We start from the raw sequence: 18,146 nt of genomic DNA, 5'->3' as shown, positions 1-18,146 counted from the left end.
ATTTTGCACATAGATCTCTGTTCAGTAAAATCACAGGCTGCACAATAGGGAAAAGTTTCACTTTCAAGGGAACATGTGTTTCGGATGATTTCTTTAGGATCATAAGAAATGTCCGGCAGCTTTCGATATGGAGTAACAGACAGAAGACTGGATAACACATTCTGGAGCACTGCAAATCTCAAAAGCAAAACCAGTAAATTCATTCTGTCCAGCACATTGGTATTTCTCAGGTCTGCTGCTTTACCTGGTATCTGAGACTTTCACAGTGACACATTGGATCATCTCTGTCTTTTGCAACAGCTCATCCTAGCATTCGTCTCTTTGTCACCCACGGTGGAATGAATAGCATCATAGAGGCCATCCAGCATGGAGTACCCATGGTGGGGATTCCCTTCTTTGCAGACCAACCTGAAAACATGGTTCGAGTAGAAGCCAAGAAAATTGGTGTTTCTGTTCAGCTAGAGACTCTCAAGGCAGAGACATTTGCACTTACACTGAAAGAAGTCATAGAAGACAAGAGGTATGCCGCTCTCTGGAGTTGGGATCCTTTGGGCTGAATGCAGTCTTAACACTAAGGGGTCTGTGTAGTCTGTTAATCAATGAAACTAGAATTTTGTGGGGTGTGGTATAATACATGTGTGTTACTTGAAAGTCCTGTTTTTCCTTTGGTATTAACCCTAATTTTAGGTGAGGTGCTGAGAATAAGCTTATACCTGATGTGGTGTGATGATTTCTTCTACACACATTATCTTTATGACCTCTTATGTTTTGGGTACCTAACATAATAGAATAGAATTCCAGTTGAAGCAAGAGAGAAAATTTGCATGTTCTTAAGGTGTCTGATCTCCTGACTCATCATATGCACATAGAATTCTAATGAATCAGACGAGGACTCTCTTAGTTACTCTTCTATTGCTGTGAAGAGGAACTATGACCAAGACTATGTACAAGATAAAGCATTTAATTGGGCCTTGCTTACAGCTTCAGAGGGTTAGCTCTTGATCATCATGCTGGTGAGTGTGGCTGCAGGCAGGGCACTGGAGGAGTCGTTGAGAGCTTACATCTTGATCTGTAGGCAGGAGGCAGAAAGAACAAGACAGGGCCTATGTGGGCCTTTTGAAACACCTCCGGTGTCAAACCTCCTCCAACAAATTCACAGTTTTTAATCCTTCCTAAATAATCCACCAACTGAGAAACAAACATTCAAATATATTGTTATGGGAGCCCTTGTCACTCAAACCATGCCAAGGACCTTTGTGTGTCCTTACTGTGGCTGATTTCTCCTCCTCAGGGTCTTAGTATTGACCTCATATGGCCATTTCTCCAGCATTGTCCTCTTAGGAGACCATGCACTTGGCTGTTACTTTTTCTGTACTTGAGGTCACTAATCACACACCTTTTTCTCTTTGACACTTTAATAGATTTGTAATATCCCTGCCATGTGTGTCATTATTGACAGTCCTACACTAGCACAAAGAAACCATGTACCACGACGAAGCAGTGTGTATCAGTTTCTAGTCTGCATCCTGAGACTAGGACAGGCTTCTTATGAAGGAAATTTTCACAAATCTTGTTAGTCGCGAAGAATTGGAAACTGTTATCAGAAACCTCCCTACCAAAAAGAGCCCAGGACCTGATGGGTTCAATGCAGAATTCTACCAGAACTTCCAAGAAGACCTAATACCTATACTCCTTAAGGTATTTCATAATATAGAAACAGAACAGTCATTGCCAAATTCCTTTTATGAAGCTACAATTACCCTGATACCTAAACCACACAAAGACTTAACCAAGAAAGAGAATTACAGGCCAATCTCACTCATGAACATCGATGCAAAAATTCTCAATAAAATACTGGCAAACAGAATCCAAGAACACATTAGAAAAATTATCCACTGTGATCAAGTAGGCTTCATCCCAGAGATGCAGGGCTGGTTCAACATACAAAAATCTATCAATGTAATCCATCATATAAATAAACTGAAGGATAAAAACCATATGATCATCTCATTAGATGCAGAAAAAGCATTTGACAAAATTCAGCACCCCTTTATGATAAAGGTCTTGGAGAGATTAGGGATACAGGGGTCATTCCTAAATATAATAAAGGCTATTTACAGCAAGCCGACAGCTAACATCAAATTAAATGGAGAGAAACTCAAGGCCATCCCACTAAATTCAGGAACGCGACAAGGCTGTCCACTCTCTCCTTATCTCTTCAATATAGTACTTGAAGTTCTAGCAATAGCAATAAGACAAAACAAGGGGATCAAGGGGATTCGAATTGGAAAGGAAGAAGTTAAACTTTCATTATTGGCAGATGATATGATAGTGTACATAAGCGACCCGAAAAACTCCACCAAAGAACTCCTACAGCTGATAAACTCCTTTAGTACCGTGGCAGGTTACAAATCTTGCAAAATTGAGACAGGACCAGAGACAAGAACAGGTGACTCACATACCACTTTTCCATCTACACAATGAATTCACTAAATACTCATGTTTCAGTGTCCTAATCATATAATCAAATATACAACCTGTCACATATGTCCGAATATATTTAATGTGACCACACCTACAGTATCATAGGTGTAATTTTTACAGATAGAGCCATTTTCAAAAAGTTCCTTCAAAGGTTAATTTTGAATCTTCTATATAAGGTTTTACTTTTAGCCTTTTATTTTACCTTTATTTTAGACTCAGGTAGACAGTGTGAAGTGTATGTCAACAATTTGTGTGTGTGTGTGTGTGTGTGTGTGTGTGTTTATGTTATAAGGTCTGAAGAACTGGCATAGCACATTGGTAACACATTCTCTCTATGTCTGCCCATAGGTTCAAGACTGCAGCAATGACTGCCAGGGCCATCAGGCGCTCCCACCCCCTCACACCTTCCCAGCGTCTGGTGGGCTGGATTGACCACATCCTACAATCAGGGGGAGGAGCACATCTAAAGCCCCATGGCTTTCAACAGCCATGGCATGTGCAGCACCTGCTGGATGTTCTATTGTTCCTGCTGGGGCTCACTCTGGCCACCTTGTGGCTGCTGAAGAAAGTGCTGGGCTTGTTGCTCAGGACCTTGTGTGTGGCTAGGAAGGAAAAGAAGGCATAATGTTAAGTTTGACCTGGGGAGGATGTTGGGAGCTCTGGCTCTTTAAAGGCTTCCCTGTTCCCCAGCACAAGGAACTCCCAGGGTTCTCCTCTTTCCCTCTTCCTGCTGGTGGAGCTGCCAGTTGTCCTCACTATTTTCTGTCTTTTTCATAATCCTCATACAGTACATTGACTGATGGGGACTCAGCATTCCCTGGATCCCCTTGCTGTAGCACCAACCTTCCCTTGCCAGTCATTGTTTCTCTTTACTCCTTTCTGTCATTCACAGAGCTATGTGTGTGTCATCCTCTCTGTGACTTCTAGTCTCTGACTCTCATGTTAGAGAGATGTTAACTCAGATGTTAGACAAATTTAATTGCAAATGACCTTGCAGTTTATTTTTATTTCATAGTTGTGTGGATTATCATTTGAGAATGCATTATCTCTACATAGGTAGAGAAAATAAGTAAATAATTTGATAATATTGAATGTTTCAAAGCTACTAAAAGGAAAATCCAAAGTGGGTATTGAGAAGAATAATAACTTTACCATATGGATTTATATTTCAGCTTAAGGGCTGGTGTTGTTCTATGTTTCCTGGCTGCCTAGACCCGAGAAATAACCACACAGAAACTGTGTTAATTAAATCACTGCTTGGCCATATTACATTAACCCATCTCTATTATTTTATATTTTACCATGAGGCTCATGGCCTACTGGTAAGGTTCCAGCTAGCAGCTCACATCTTTCCCCTCTGGCAGCTACATGGTGTCTCCTGACTCTTCCTTCTTTCTCCCCTTCTTTTTAATTTTTTTTTATAATTGCAGTACTGTTTGGCCAATAGCTTAAGCATATTTCTGGCTAACTCATATCTTAAATTAAGCCATCTTAATTAGAGTAATCAGAATGCACTACATACATGTAGGAAGTTGTTAACAAACTAATTTAATTGATGAGACATCGCTTAGTGTAAGACAGTAGCTGTTTGTGGAAGACTGATTTCCATTTTAACTGTCTTGAATATGAAGACCTTTTATTTGGTTCAACAATTTGATTAACCAACCTTGATTAATTTCAAGGTTGTACAGAGTGCTGTGTTGGGGACTTCAGGAGATGGAAAGATGAAGAAGACTCCTCCTGACCTCTGACAGCTCCGTTGTCTTTCATCATATATAGATCAATTAAAGGCAAGATTTATCTGTCCTTGGTGATGCTTTTTATTTAAGTGGTCAGTACATACAGATTAACTCTGCTAGGCTCATAATTTCCCTCAGGAAAGTCAAATGAACCAACTCAAGGTACTTTAAGAGGAATGTCTTGTGCTGTGTTAAAATTCTTAGATTGCCCTGGGATGGAAGTGGGAAGCACACTGAATCATTGCTGTGTCTTGAATTTCTCTTAACTTGTTAAGCACCATGCTCTACTGGAAGGCCCCCTTGTAGTAGCATCTGACCCTGAAAGAGATAACAAAAGCAGTTTATGAGTAGCTGGTTGTTTTCCTGCTCCTCATATCATTTCATCAGAAATCACCTCAATTAGTATTGATTTTTTTAAAAAATAAATCTTTCTTGCTTGATGTCTATGTTAAATCTTAGAAATTATACTATTTTAATGATCTTAAAATCAATGATGACTCTATTTTGAGAATACACCGTTAAAATATGCAACAGAAGGTGGAAAGGAGGCCTTTCTAGAATGTTTTGATGCTTGTTCTTTGTAGGAATCCAGGATGGAGGGAGCCTGGTGGTGGGATGATGGAGAGAGGGTGGATGTCATAGAGACTTGGTACAAGAAATGGGGTTTAGGTATATGCCCAAAGTAAACAACTATGAAGCCAGCTTTTGCTGTGGCAAAGGTATTGATAAGGACAAGCATGAAGTGAATGCTGAATAAAGAATTAAAGAAGCCCAAAATAAAGAAGACAAAACTAACTAACTCACTCACTCACTCACTAACTAACTAACTAAACTCAGAAATGTGGAAAAGATACCTTCTCAGAGAGCGAATGTAGAAAAACCCCGAGGGCAATTCTACAATTACCTCTGCTTGCTCCTAAAGGTGTGCTTCTATTCTTCTATTCAGGCCAGCCTTGTAGAGTCAGGAGGGAGCCACCTGAAACAAGTCAGACAAGTTACCAAACATTACCTTTTTAAACTAGGGAGACTAGTTTTGATGCTGTGTTAGAAACCAAATATTTGCCAACAGAACTTCCGCCTGGCATTTCTTTCCATAACAAACAGATTTTCACAATCTCTGGGATTTATTAGGTAACAGGAACGTAAATTTGAGAAAAGGCAGGACCAGAATAGGAATGACAGCAAGCTGAGCCAATCAGGACACGAGTCTGTTACCAGGTTATCCAATTAGCACTGAAACCTTTGGAGGATGGAAATACCTTAAGATGACAGGTAAGAGGGAGGAGGCTCTGGGCCACAGGAGGATACTAGCATTCCCAGGTTCAGAAGTCCATGTCCGTAGTTTTAGCTTGAAGCAGCTTGTGGCCGTGACGGACCTGGAAAAGTCCCAACAAGACCAGCATGCGCGTATGCAATCAGCAAGCATGTTTATTATTCCAGCATGCTGAGGCCTGCCAGCCCACACAAAAACAAAATGGCAAAGACTCTGAGAGAGATGTGTGGTCTCCTTTTGAGAACAGCTGAAGGGGAGTTCCTAGGGCAGTTAAGTCATTCAGATATGATTGGTTTAAGCAAGTGGCAATCATATTGATACATTCTAATTGGTCAGGTCTAGTAGGGGGCTGTTCAGACTACAGCCATTCCAATTTTGGCTAGGCCTAGATACGGCATAGGCTTTGTCCTTGAGCTGTTATATCGGCTGGATGGCCTAGTATGTTCTGGCTGTGGGGGGTCCTTTTGCCCTGGCTTGGTATGCCTTATCTCCGTTATCCCTGTGGTCAGGGGCATTAGTGTTCATGGCTTTTTAAGAAACCGCTCAGTCACATACCTAAACATAATAAAGACAATATACAGCAAGCCAACAGCCAACATCAAACTAAATGGAGAGATCTGGGAGTCTCTGTCATAGTAAGTTTTTTTTTTTATCAAATAATTTAAATGCAATATTCATCAGACCTTTGACAGGTCTGAGGGCCATTACCTAGTAAATATATCTGAGCTAAGCAAACCTAGGCCTAATCTTGAAAATATATCTAAGTTTGGTAACAACAACCAGGCTATCACGTTACCTTGTAGATGCATTACTTAAATGGACCTCTCAGGTTCTATTTTTCTTCTTATTTTATAAGTATTTTCCCTATCCATATACATTATAGAGACAGTTAGATTGTAGTTTTCATTTATAGACCATTGATGTGATGTTTAAAGTTTTTAAGAAACAGGTTTTGTAATCTTACCATTTTATAAAAGTTCAAACATATAGAATTCTGTAACCACGGGGGCTGTAATATGATTAATTATTAACATGTATTTGGGCCTCAGTCCTTTTTTTTTCTCCTTTAAAGAGTATGATCCCATTTTAATGTAAATATTTTGTGATAAGGAATCATCAGTTTTTTTCTTAATGAAGAAAACCAATCAGAATTTACCCCATATGGTCAAATCTCCAACATATTTTACAGTTTCCCTTCAAAATCAGAAGAGTTCACATCCCCTCTGGCCTTCTGCAACTTCTCAGATATCTTCATGTCAGGCCTTTCCTTAGTTTTGTTCCTCTGCTTCAGCTAGGCATAGACAAACTCCTTTTTCCTTTCCTTTCCCTTATCTTCATTATTCCAGTATTCTGCCTTTTCTTTTAGTTCTCAAACAAAAAATGCAAATATTTTTATCAAACTCTTTTTTGTGGTTTCTTACAGCAGTTCAGAATATTGCCTAGGCACAATATTTCAAATAAGAGCAGAAACATATATCATATAACAGAAACAATCTTAAATTTGCATTAATAAACACCTGTATCAAAATGAAACACCTGAGATTAGCAGTAGTATTTCTTATCTTAACCAATAGTAATCTGTCGCCAATTGTTTGTTCTGTATTATGGCAAATATTGAACCCATTGAATCCAAAGGATTAAAATTCATATATTTTTTTTCTTTTTCTGTGGAGACAAAAGTTTAATTTTCCCCAGACATATTTAGACTGATTTTATTTAACAGTTTCTCAGACAGAATCAGGAGGGAACATAGAAGCTGACTAACAGCCAAGACCAGACATAGGCATCATCTGAAAATTGGTCCTATCTTCTTTGAACTCTAAGAAATAAAGCTTGCCTGAAGATCTGAGAAAGGAGCAAGCCACAGTCAACTCTTACCTTTCTAACTCCTCAGCCAGAAAGGAACCAAACTACTGTCTCCTCTTGCCTTATATTCCTCTCTCTGCCTAGCCATATCACTTCCTGTTTGTCTGTACAGACCTCCGGACCTCTATGATTAACTAGTGCCTAGCTCTGGCCTCTGATCTTCAGGCAAGCTTTATCTGTTAGAATACAAACCAGATATCACCACACAAACCCATAAAGTGTAACACAATGAGTAATATTAAATTTGAATAAACTTTCAACTTTTTCTTTTCATTTAACCATTTACTATGAGATACAGGTGGTGGGTTAGCGAGAGCAGTTCCTGCAAAACAAGTTCCTTTAAACAAAGGAATGGTTAAAAGTTACTCTAAAACCTGTTTTGTTAATTTCTTTTCATAGTTTGGTAGCAAGGAAAACCGAGTCTTTATTGGCTGGACAGCAAGTTTTAGATCTAGGAAAGTGAGGCCTGAGGCCTGGTGTTTACATAGGAGGAGAACTGAGAAGGCAGTTGAAGCCTTGGGCGAGGACCTGGTACGGTTGTTGCTGTTGAACAGATAAAGCTACCATTAGCCTATTACTCTGATGGTAGTGGTTGGTGACTGCCAAGGGGTGCATGCCACTACCATACCCTCAGGATGATTGCACCAAGCTGGCCCTTGCAGTTCATAAGCTTCACAGCCTCCTAGGACTATTGGTTGCCTCCCTTCTTTGAAAGCTTGCAGGGCAGCATCTGGCGAGATGAAAGCTGGTCGTCAGGGAGGAGACTTTAGGTCATTTCCAGTACAGTGACCACTAGGCCCTGTGTCTGAAGTACATGGTATCTTCATCAGTAGGGACTTACCTTCCACCTCTGGAAGGAAAATAGCAACATTCTATAATGTTTTAAGATTTTCTTGGTCAGAGGGCTTCTCATGCCTATTGTTGGAGGTTTTCTTAGATGGGCTCTGATTCTTTGAGGGAGCACGGATGGAAAACTTTAACTATATATGCATATCAGCATACTACACTTGCGCATTATAGGGAGCTGCTAGGGTGATGACGACCTATCATATTTTCAGACATCCTTACACTATATCCCCCTCCTCCCTCAGTTTTCCGTATTTATGCCCCTCCCTTCCTATCTTAGAACCCTCGCCCCATTTATTCTCTCTTCCGTCAGATCACTTGTGTCCTGCCACTCACTGCTCTCTTATCCCTCCAGCCCCCAATGGGATCCCAGAATGGTCCCTTCTTACTTTCCTGACTTCTGCAGTTACTCCAGGGTTTGAGCTCAATTCGAAGATTTGGAGCTAGGGCCTTCTGATGAGAAGGAACATGTGAATTTTGTCTTTCTGGGACTTTATTACCTCACTCAGTATGTTCTTTTCTAGTCCCTTCCCTTTACCTGCAATCCCAGTGTTTCAGCTTTATTTACAGCTGAATAGCAGTGCGTAGAGACTATGTACCACGTTTTCATTAGGCATTTCTCAGTTACAGGACACTCAGGGTGTTTTCTTTTCCTAGCTATTGTGAATAGAGCAGTAATGGATATGACTGAGCAGGCATCTGCAGAATTGAATATTCAGGTTTTTGGTATATGACAAGGAATGGCATAGCAGGGTCATCTGATGGATTTGTTTCTAGCATTTTAGGGAATCTGCACAAAGACTTCACAAAAGGCTGCTCCAGTTTGCAATGCTACCAACAATGAAAGAGTGATCCCTTTTCTCCACACTTCTCCTGGAACTTGTAGTTGATTGTTGTGTTGAGCTTTGATATCCTGCTGGGTTACGATGAAATCTCAAAGTTGTTTTGATTTGCATTTCCCTAGTTGCTAGTGATGATGAACATTTTCTGAGATATTTTCTAGCCATATGTTTCTTTATGCTTTGGAGATCTTGCTGTTCAGATCCCAGGCTCAGTTTTCAAATGGGTCATGTATTTTGTTTGATTTGACTCTTTGTTTATTTAAGTTGTTCTTTAAAATATATCTTTTTACATTAATCACTTGTTAGATGAAGAACCAGCACATATTCTTTCCCATTTTTTCAGGATTCTTTTTTTACCTGGTTGTTTGTTTCTTTCACTGTGTAGAAGATTTTTAGTTTTATAAAATCCACTTATCAATGTTGGACTTATTTTTGAGCATATGGAATCCTATTCAGGGAGTCCTTTCAGACCAATAGCCTGTAGGGCACTGCCATGTTTTCTTCTAGCAGTTTCAGTGTTTCGGGTTTTATACTTAGATCTATGATCCTTTTGGAGAGTTTTTGTGCAAGATGATAGATATGACTCTAAATTCATTCTTCTGCATGTGGACATTCAATTTTTTGGAGCACCATTCGTTGAAGTCGCATTCCCCCAAGATTATGTTTTTAGTATCTTTGTCAAATATTAAATGGCTGAAGTTACATGTTTGGTTTGGTTCCTTGCTTTTGTTCCATTGGTGTATTATTTAGAGAGCATTTCTGTTGCTATGCTGAAACACCATGACCCAGGACAGGAACTCAAACAGGGCAGGGACCTGGAGGCAGAGACCAGTGTATGTGGTACCATGTCCCGGGCAGGTGGTCATGGGATGTATAAAAACGCTAGCTGAGCATAAATCTTGAGTGACTCAGCCAGCAAGCAGCATTTAGTACCAAGGTTGTTGTTTTTCCCGGCTGTGAGTAAGGGCCCTGTTTAGAGTTGTGTGGAACAGCAAGCAGACTGGCCTTTGAGTTCCTGTTTGAATGCCTTGAGCTGGTTCTGTCAGTGGTAGGGTGTAGTCTAAAAGCTGCAACAAGTCCTCTTCTCTCCTCCGCAGCTCTTGGTCAGTCTTTTTTTTTTTTTATTACAGATGAGGATGAATAATTGTTGAGAGTCTGCTCCATGTAAGGAGTGTTACAATGAAAGGAGGATCTGCAAAATCTTTCTGTGTTTGCCCGGGATGCTCAGGACCAGCCTCTCCCAGAGACTCTGTGCTGATGACAAGGTGCTTGGGAAGAGTGGGAGTTGACTTTATGAAAGTTTGATAATTTCTCTAGTCCCTGTAATCTGGATTCTTAAATAAAGCTTTATAAAGAAAATAAAGAATTTTCTTTCTTTCTTTTTTCCTTCTTCCTTCCTTCCTTCCTCCCTTCCTTCCTCCCTCCCTCCCTCCCTCCCTCCCTCCCTCCCTCCCTCCCTCTTTCTTTCTTTCTTTCTTTCTTTCTTTCTTTCTTTCTTTCTTTCTTTCTTTCTTTCTTCCTTTCTTTTCTTTCTCTCTCTCTCTGTCTTTCCTTCCCTCCCTCCCTTCCCTCTCCCCTCCCCCTCCCTTCCCCCTCCTTCTCTCTAGACAGGGTTTCTCTGTAGCTTTGGAGCCTGTCTTGGAACTAGCTCTTGTAGACCAAGCTGGCCCTGAACTCACAGAGATCTGCCTGCCTCTGCCTCATGAGTGATGGAAATTTTCTTATAAAAAGCTTTTTTCTTCATTCTGACCCAACAAACATGTGTGCATAAGTGTCTACATAGGAAGTAGAGAATTTGGAGAGGCAGTTTTCTGTATTGTAGAGAAAAGCAGGTCCTTGATAGAAGGGAGCATTGCAGGATGTTTGCTGACTGTGGGGAAGACCATGGGCTGTGTTCTTCTGCTGCTCCCAGGAAGTTTATTCTATTCCTGATAGCTTTGGGAAGAGGTTTTCCCATGTGTCTCAGGCACCCTACATCTTGTTTTTCTCTAGTCTGAGAAGAGTTGTTCCTTATCTTTTGTATTTTGCTCAACCTAAAGGCAAATTGAATAAAACATTTCTAAGTATTGCAATTTAGAAGGTGTACTCTGAGAGCATGACCATCCTCTGCTGAAGAAGAGAAGACAATATCCAAGCACCTTGAGCAATACCTACTCTGTAGCAACAATGTTGGTTGAGGGAGACCGCATCCCTCTATGGTGTTGCCTGATTTGTTAGGCCTGCTTTTCATTTTTTTTTTTTGCCCTGATTTTGTTCTGTAGGCACTACAGAGCCTTTGGTTGACAAAAAACTATTTTTTTTTTTCGAGACAGGGTTTCTCTGTAGCTTTGGAGCCTGTCCTGGAACTAGCTCTTGTAGACCAGGCTGGTCTCGAACTCACAGAGATCCGCCTGCCTCTGCCTTCCGAGTGCTGGGATTAAAGGCGTGCGCCACCGCCGCCCGGCCAAAAAACTATTTTTAAAATGATATTAATTTATATATGAGTATAAGAAATTTTGATTTTTTTATTAAACCCTTGCACATTAATTTTTACTGAGTAAGTAAAAATTAAGCAGTAAGTGCAAGCAAGCAACTTCCAAAAAATGTGAGAAATGACAGAAACAGCTGGCTTCCTGGACAGCCATCTCAAGTTCCTCTGCAACATTGGGGTATCCATCTTCGGCCTACAGGCCTAGCATATCAAATAGACTTTTCTGTGAAGCAGAATATTTGGAAGCTCTGTCCTTCCTTGTCTTGAAAATGTTTGGCAGTCCCTTCATTTTGTGTTCTGCTTGTCCAATTTTGACAGTATACCTTCAGCAGTCTAGGCAAGGGCATTTTCTTACCCAGCAGTTTACTTTTTCCACAAAGAAAGTAAACTCCATGTAGAATTTCTTTGATGCCCATTTTCTTCTCTGAAGTAGATTGGTGCTGCCAGGAGCAGACACGTCTCTTTGTCATAAAAAAGCTAGGTTATTAAAACATCTTAAATGCCATATTCTGTAGCTATCTGTAGTGTTTTAAGATGACCTGTCTATCCAAAATATATCTTTGTTTGACCTTGCAAACATACCCAATGTGACTACAAGTTTGATTATAGGTGATTAACTACTAGCCTGCATTTTCTTTTTTTCTTTTCTATTTTTGTTTTTTATTTATTTTTTAATATATTTTTTATTAAAAATTTCCACATCCTCCCCTCCTCCCACTTCCTTTTCCTCCCCTCATTCCCCCTCCCCCTCCCTCTCCAGGCCAAAGAGCAGTCAGCGTTCCCTACCCTATGGAAAGTCCAAGGTCCTTCCCGCTCCCCCCAGGTCCACGAAGGTGAGCATCCAAACAGACAAGGCACCCACAAAGCCCGTCCATGCAGTAGAATCAAAACCCAGTGTCATTGTCCTTGGCTTCTCAGTCAGCCTCCACTGTCAGCCACATTCAGAGAGTCCGGTTTGATCACATGCTCCATCAGTCCCATTCCAATTGGCCTTGCTGAGCTCCCATTAGATCAGTCCCATCGTCTCAGTGGGTGGGTGCACCCCTCGCGGTCCTGACTTCTTTGCTCATGTTCTCCCTCCTTCTGCTCCTCATTTGGACCTTGGGAGCTCAGTCCAGTGCTCCAGTGTGGGTCTCTGTCTCTATCGCCATCCATCGCCAGATGAAGGTTCTATGATAATATGCAAGATATTCATCAGTGTTAGCCTGCATTTCCTTATTGTCCTAAACAGTCGGTAATAATAATTTTCAAGGACTAGAAATTTGCATTGCATTGTTAGACGAGTTGTATATGTACAGTGCCTTGAACAAGATTAGAAATGAATGTACAGTATATTCTAACAAAATTAATCCCAAATTTTTATCAGTATACAAATTTGTATCAATATACAAAAGTCCAATCCAATGTAAAACATTTATTTAAAACTAGTAATTGTCTTTTAAAAGTAGATTCCATAATCTACCATTTTGTTTCGTCACATCTATATCCTCCCTTTTTCTTTCCCGAGTAGATTCAATAATCTACCCTTTCATCCTATCATCAGTATTCCCCTTTTATCTTTTCAAGACAAGAACTTTGAATCTAATCTTCTTTGTTCAACTTTCTTCCTGGCTGTAACCAATCAAAACTTGTAACCAACCCCCTAAAACGATGACAAGTCTCTATAACCCTTTGAATGACCAAAAACCACCCACCTCACATCTTGGGGATGTGAGCATTGTATTCTTAAATTGATTTCGTTCAGCCTGGAGTGGGGGGAGTGGTATCTTTAGGGGATCCTGAAAAGAAAAATTTGGGTTAATTGTCAAGTCCTGAGAGAGGTATCATTTTTGTCTATGTGAAATGGGAAAGTGCAGGGCTTGTCTCAAGTCCTGGCTAGAATAGTCTGTTAGGCTGGATCATCTCAGCTAGCCACCTTGAAATTGTTCTGAGCAGCTTGTAGTCCAAAAGCCAATTTTAGGTGGTGTTTTTCAGCTTAGTGGTAGGTAAATGAAACCTTTTTCTAGAATTATGTAGTACTCTACATGAACATTAGTTTTTTTTTTTTCTGACCAAAACATTTAATTAACAAAAAATATTACAATAGCAGAGATAATAATAATAATGATAATGATAATAATAACAACAACAACAAAAACAATAAAAACAAATTAGTAGTGGGTATCAGGGTGAAAAAAAATGTAGAGGCCTTAGTTCCTAAGAGACCAGCACTCCTGCTGAACTGGACTTTGCCCCAGCCCCTTCAGAGTTCTCCTTGGCTGCTGGCTTCTCGTCTTCCCCCGTAAGACAAATGTTGTGCTTTTCCCGAAATTCGTTGAGTCCTTTCTCCTTCGCCTGAAGCTGCTGTGACAGTGTCTCAGTGATCTTCTGAATCTGCTCTTTGTTACCCTCCAAGGCAGGCAGCACTTCTTTGACAGTCTGCCCCACCAGCACGCCTCCAACCATTCGGTAGCACTTGCTTGCGGGGTTTCGTCCACTTCCTTCAGGGTATCAATCACTAGGCTGTGCTCATTCAGTTCCATCTCCAGCTCAGCTGCTTTGGATGCCAAGCCTCTCTGCTCCTGCCGAAGGCGATTAAAGCCAGCAATTTCCTGTTCCGCCAACACCGCTCCCTTCCCCGTGCTGTTCTGGCTGCTCTTGCTCACACCACCACCGCTGTCCGCCATCTTCGCCACCTGCCTCCATGAACATTATTATCATGACAACGAAAGCAAATTCTCTCTCAGTTTCATCTGATAGTTTTCTGGGACTATTTAAGTCTTTGTCACTATCTAAGGTTTGGTTTAATTTAGTTCATCAGGTTTTTTCCCAATAGGGCACCATAGATGGGAGATGTCTCCTAGAAATCTTTGGAAGTCATTAATATTCTATGATTGATCTCTCTTAATTTGCAGCTTTGGGGTCTAATTTTTTGTAAACCTATTTTTTTTGGTCTAAATAATTAATAGACTCTCCTCTTTGTGTTTTTTCAGGAGTAATTTGTAAGCCCAAACAAGGCAAAATATTCTACAAGACCTTCATTGACAATACCATTTATTTACATTTTTAATTTTGGTCTTTGTTCATTTATAGATGTTTGCCAAAACACCCAGTTTATGTTTTTTCCTGAATTTCTTGTTCTCTCTTCTATAGTTGTTCTGTTATCCAGAGCAGTATGATTTCTTACAAAAGGCATTAGGTTCTTTAATTGCTCTGGGAAGGAGTTTCCTATATAGCTGCGCCAGGCTTGGCACAGGAGGTCTCCCTTGATCATATCTGGTCTCTCTTAACCTGGAACGAATCCATAGCCTCTTGTTTCCTGTGCAAACAAAACCAAAACTACTTTTCCAAAGCAATGCATCATTTAAGTTCCATTTTACAAATGTATTTTGCAACTTCTGTTTTGAAGTCAAAGCATTTTATAAGTATTTAGGTTGGTGGATTCTATCAGTCTCTCTTTCAAACCCATGTCTCTCAGCAGCTGTTGCTTCCTTGTCAGCATTCAAAAAATTCAAAATTAGGAAATTTTTAAATATAAAAAATAAACCATGAGAAAAAAAAATTCAAAATTAACACAGTACAATCCAGGAACCAGACTCCATGTGTGTTTCCCATCTCTAAATGGCTTGTTTTTTTTAATTTTATTTCTCTCTTTAAAGACTTTATTACATTATCGTTTAAACTACTGATTCTTTTCTATAACTGTAGATACCCTTTTTAATTTTTTCTTAAGCCTATGCACATTGTAAAACACCTTGGAACCTGTTTATAGGTTTTTCTGTCTGGACCTCTTTTTATTGTGTATCTTTTAGACTCTTTTGTTGTATGAACAAAAGCTAAATCCATTACATAATGTGTGATTGATTAGTTTCTCTGTACCGAGGCCTGTTTGCAGAGTGTGAGACTCTGCAAACCAACCACACAACTTAGCTCAGGGTGACAGGCAACTGGTTCCATTTGCAGGCCGCTGTTGGGAGACACATCTCTGTGCCGCTGCTGGCACGAGACTGTAAGAGTAGGAAGCGCAGTGCAGCTCTGGTTCTGTGCATTCAGAACATTTTAAAGCTTTCTCAGCTCTTATGTGGATGTAAATGCAACACACTGGAGCATCAAATGTGAACGAAGGTTTTTCTCTGTCTTGCCCGGTCCCACAGCTACTTCCAAATAATCATTCAGGGGCTTATATTGATTATAAATGTTTTGCTAGCTGGTTCAGGCCTATTGTTAGCTAGCTGTTATATTTAATTTAACCCATATTTTAATCTATGCTTTGCCACATGGTTTATGTCTTTTTTTACCTTATTGTTTGACATATCGTACTTCCTAGGTGACTGCCTGGCATCCTCCAGACTCTGCCTTTTGTCTCCTGTATCTCTTCTTAGATTTCTCACCTGGCTCTATCCTGCATTTCCATAGACCAAAGAAACTTTATTCATCAACCAATGAGAGTAATACGTATTCACAATATACAGCTAAACATCCCACAGTGGCTCTTCAAAATGAGAAGGGGGCCTGGCGCTGACATGCTTGTTCCGTTATGATATGTAATGATATGTAATGATATGTAATGATATGTAATATCATCCATGATAGCTACAGTGTGATCTCAGAAAAGAGGAGGCGGCCTGGCACTGACATGCTTGTTCTGCTATGGCTTATGATGTCCTCCATGCAGTAAGAAGGCCTTCACTGGGTGCTGAGCAGATCCTCGTCCTGTGTGTTCTCTGGTCTCTCCCGTCTACTGCCTATTCTATATCTTTACTTGTCAAGTAGATAGATAATGGAGTCTTTGTCTTAAACTCATATTTACCCGGGAGGGGTTCGAAGAGAACCCAAGTCAGAGTGTCCAGGTTACCTTTTCCTATTTCTGAATATTTCTTACATAAAAGACCACTAGGGGAGAAAAGTTGTTGCATATTTGAGTGTGTGTATGCGTGTGTCTGAGAGAAAGAGAGAGAGAGAGAGAGAGAGAGAGAGAGAGAGAGAGAGAATCGCAGGAATCAGAATCACAATGTTAAGTACTCCAAGTCAATTGACACTCTTCTGTAAACCAAGGATATGGTCATAGAGAGGGGCCATGTGTGCCCTCTGGATATTATCTCACTTGGCTGACTGTTCTTAGATCACTGAACTGAGGAGGGATTGGTGTAGTGAGGGGCTATGGGCTGCTTTCCTGCAGCCCTGCTCCTGATCGCCGGCTAGCTTGTGCCCCCAAATAACAACACACAAACTGTATTCTTTTAAACACTGCCTGGCCTATTACTCACATCTTGACTAACCCATATTGAATAATCTGTGTAACACCACAAAGTGGTGTCTTACCGGGAAATATTCAGCATGTCTGACCTGGCGGCTGGCTTTGTTGCATCTGGCATCTCTCTCAGGAGAGGCATGGCAGTCTGACTAACTTAGGAGAGGCGTGGCATCTGACTGAGCCATCTACCTCACTTCCTTCTTCCTGTTCTGTCTACTCCACCCACCTAAGGGCCGGTCTATCAGATGGGCCAGGCAGTTTCTTTATTAATTATCCAATGAAATCATCAGATAGATAGAAGACACACCTACATCAGATTGGAATGTTCAGATTGACTTTTTCCAACTCCAGACTTTGCCCCTCTCACATAGCACTCTGCTCTCTCATACATCTCTCTGTCTTTGCTGCTGATTCTGTAAATTCCAGGCAGTTGTCTTGTTCTTCCTAAAATCTGAATTCAGTCCTCTCACTCAGGGAGAATGCTTGACCAGATTTGAATACTTCCTCCATGATGTGAATCCTGAAAACTAAGTCCAAAGAGTACTCAGTGTCTTGTGCTTCCTAATAAGAAACTTGTAAATGGCATTCTTAATGTATTTACATCACTGAACGCAAAGAAGATTTATCATCATGGAAATTTTTTCTTCTACAGCTATCCATAATTTTTGGCTTTTGGTCATCTTTCCAATAGTCATTGGTTATCAGTAAATAATATTACTATGCTAGTTTTTACCTTCTGGGTTTTATATAAATGGGATGATAAATAAGAATTTTCTTTTATTGTATTGTTTTAAATGTTAGTTATTATGTAAAGAGTCATTCATAATGCTTGTGAATAATTAGTTATATTTCTTAATCATATTCTATTGTGTGCATTGTCACAGTTAACGTGTTTATTATTCCATTCATACTATGAATAGAATAAGTCTATGTTACTTATCGTTTTGTCTGTTTAAAAAAATAACCTATTATAAAAGTTTTGTACACACTTATACACACCTATGTACACTCATATTTCTTTCTAAAAATTATAATCTCTACATTGGTTGCTGGGAATACAGTGCCTAAATGTTTATATATAATTTCATACACATGTGTAATGTGTTCTGGTCACACTTATTCTTCCATGCTCTCTATACCCTTATCTGCTTCCCTTTGTCTTACAAGTTTACTTCCCAAATTCATGTCTTTGTGTGTGTGTGTGTGTGTGTGTGTGTGTGAGAGAGAGAGAGAGAGAGAGAGAGAGAGAGAGAGAGAGGGAGGGAGGGAGGGAGAGAGGGAGAGAAAGAGAGAGAATGAGGGATAGAGAGAAAGAGCAAGAGAGAAGGTATGTGTGTGGTATATATGTGTTTGTGTGTTTACATATCAGTGTGACAACTCATACATGCATATG

General features: G+C 40.2%; 2 protein-coding genes, 1 long non-coding RNA gene and 1 pseudogene across 3 annotated transcripts in view; 2 read left to right on the top strand and 2 right to left on the bottom strand.

Moving 5' to 3' along the window:
• The first annotated feature begins 108 nt into the window (after positions 1–108).
• LOC119808929 (UDP-glucuronosyltransferase 3A1-like) lies at positions 109–3,755 on the top strand. The gene is made up of 3 exons (XM_038321489.1): positions 109–193; positions 301–520; positions 2,833–3,755. The coding sequence occupies exons 1-3, from the start codon at positions 109–111 to the stop codon at positions 3,107–3,109; spliced, it is 582 nt and encodes a 193-aa protein (XP_038177417.1). The 3' UTR covers positions 3,110–3,755.
• A 525-nt stretch (positions 3,756–4,280) lies between these two features.
• On the bottom strand, positions 4,281–5,744 carry LOC119809592. The gene is made up of 3 exons (XR_005284663.1): positions 5,483–5,744; positions 5,128–5,199; positions 4,281–4,541 (listed from the first exon to the last, which is right to left on the bottom strand). It is a non-coding gene; the product is annotated as an uncharacterized LOC119809592 (long non-coding RNA).
• Positions 5,745–13,716: 7,972 nt separating this feature from the next.
• On the bottom strand, positions 13,717–14,186 carry LOC119809591 (annotated as a pseudogene).
• Positions 14,187–16,188: 2,002 nt separating this feature from the next.
• Positions 16,189–18,146, top strand: part of LOC119809587 (UDP-glucuronosyltransferase 3A2-like) — a 36,884-nt gene continuing 34,926 nt past the window's right edge. Inside the window, exon 1 of the mRNA XM_038322494.2 lies at positions 16,189–16,192. The gene's annotated coding sequence lies outside the window, so the exon portion shown is untranslated. The remainder of the gene's footprint in view (positions 16,193–18,146) is intronic.

Source organism: Arvicola amphibius, chromosome 3, assembly GCF_903992535.2.
Source record: "Arvicola amphibius chromosome 3, mArvAmp1.2, whole genome shotgun sequence".
NCBI lineage: Eukaryota > Metazoa > Chordata > Mammalia > Rodentia > Cricetidae > Arvicola > Arvicola amphibius.
The sequence above is the reverse complement of the archived record's forward strand: the minus strand, read 5'-3'. Positions and strand labels throughout refer to the sequence as shown.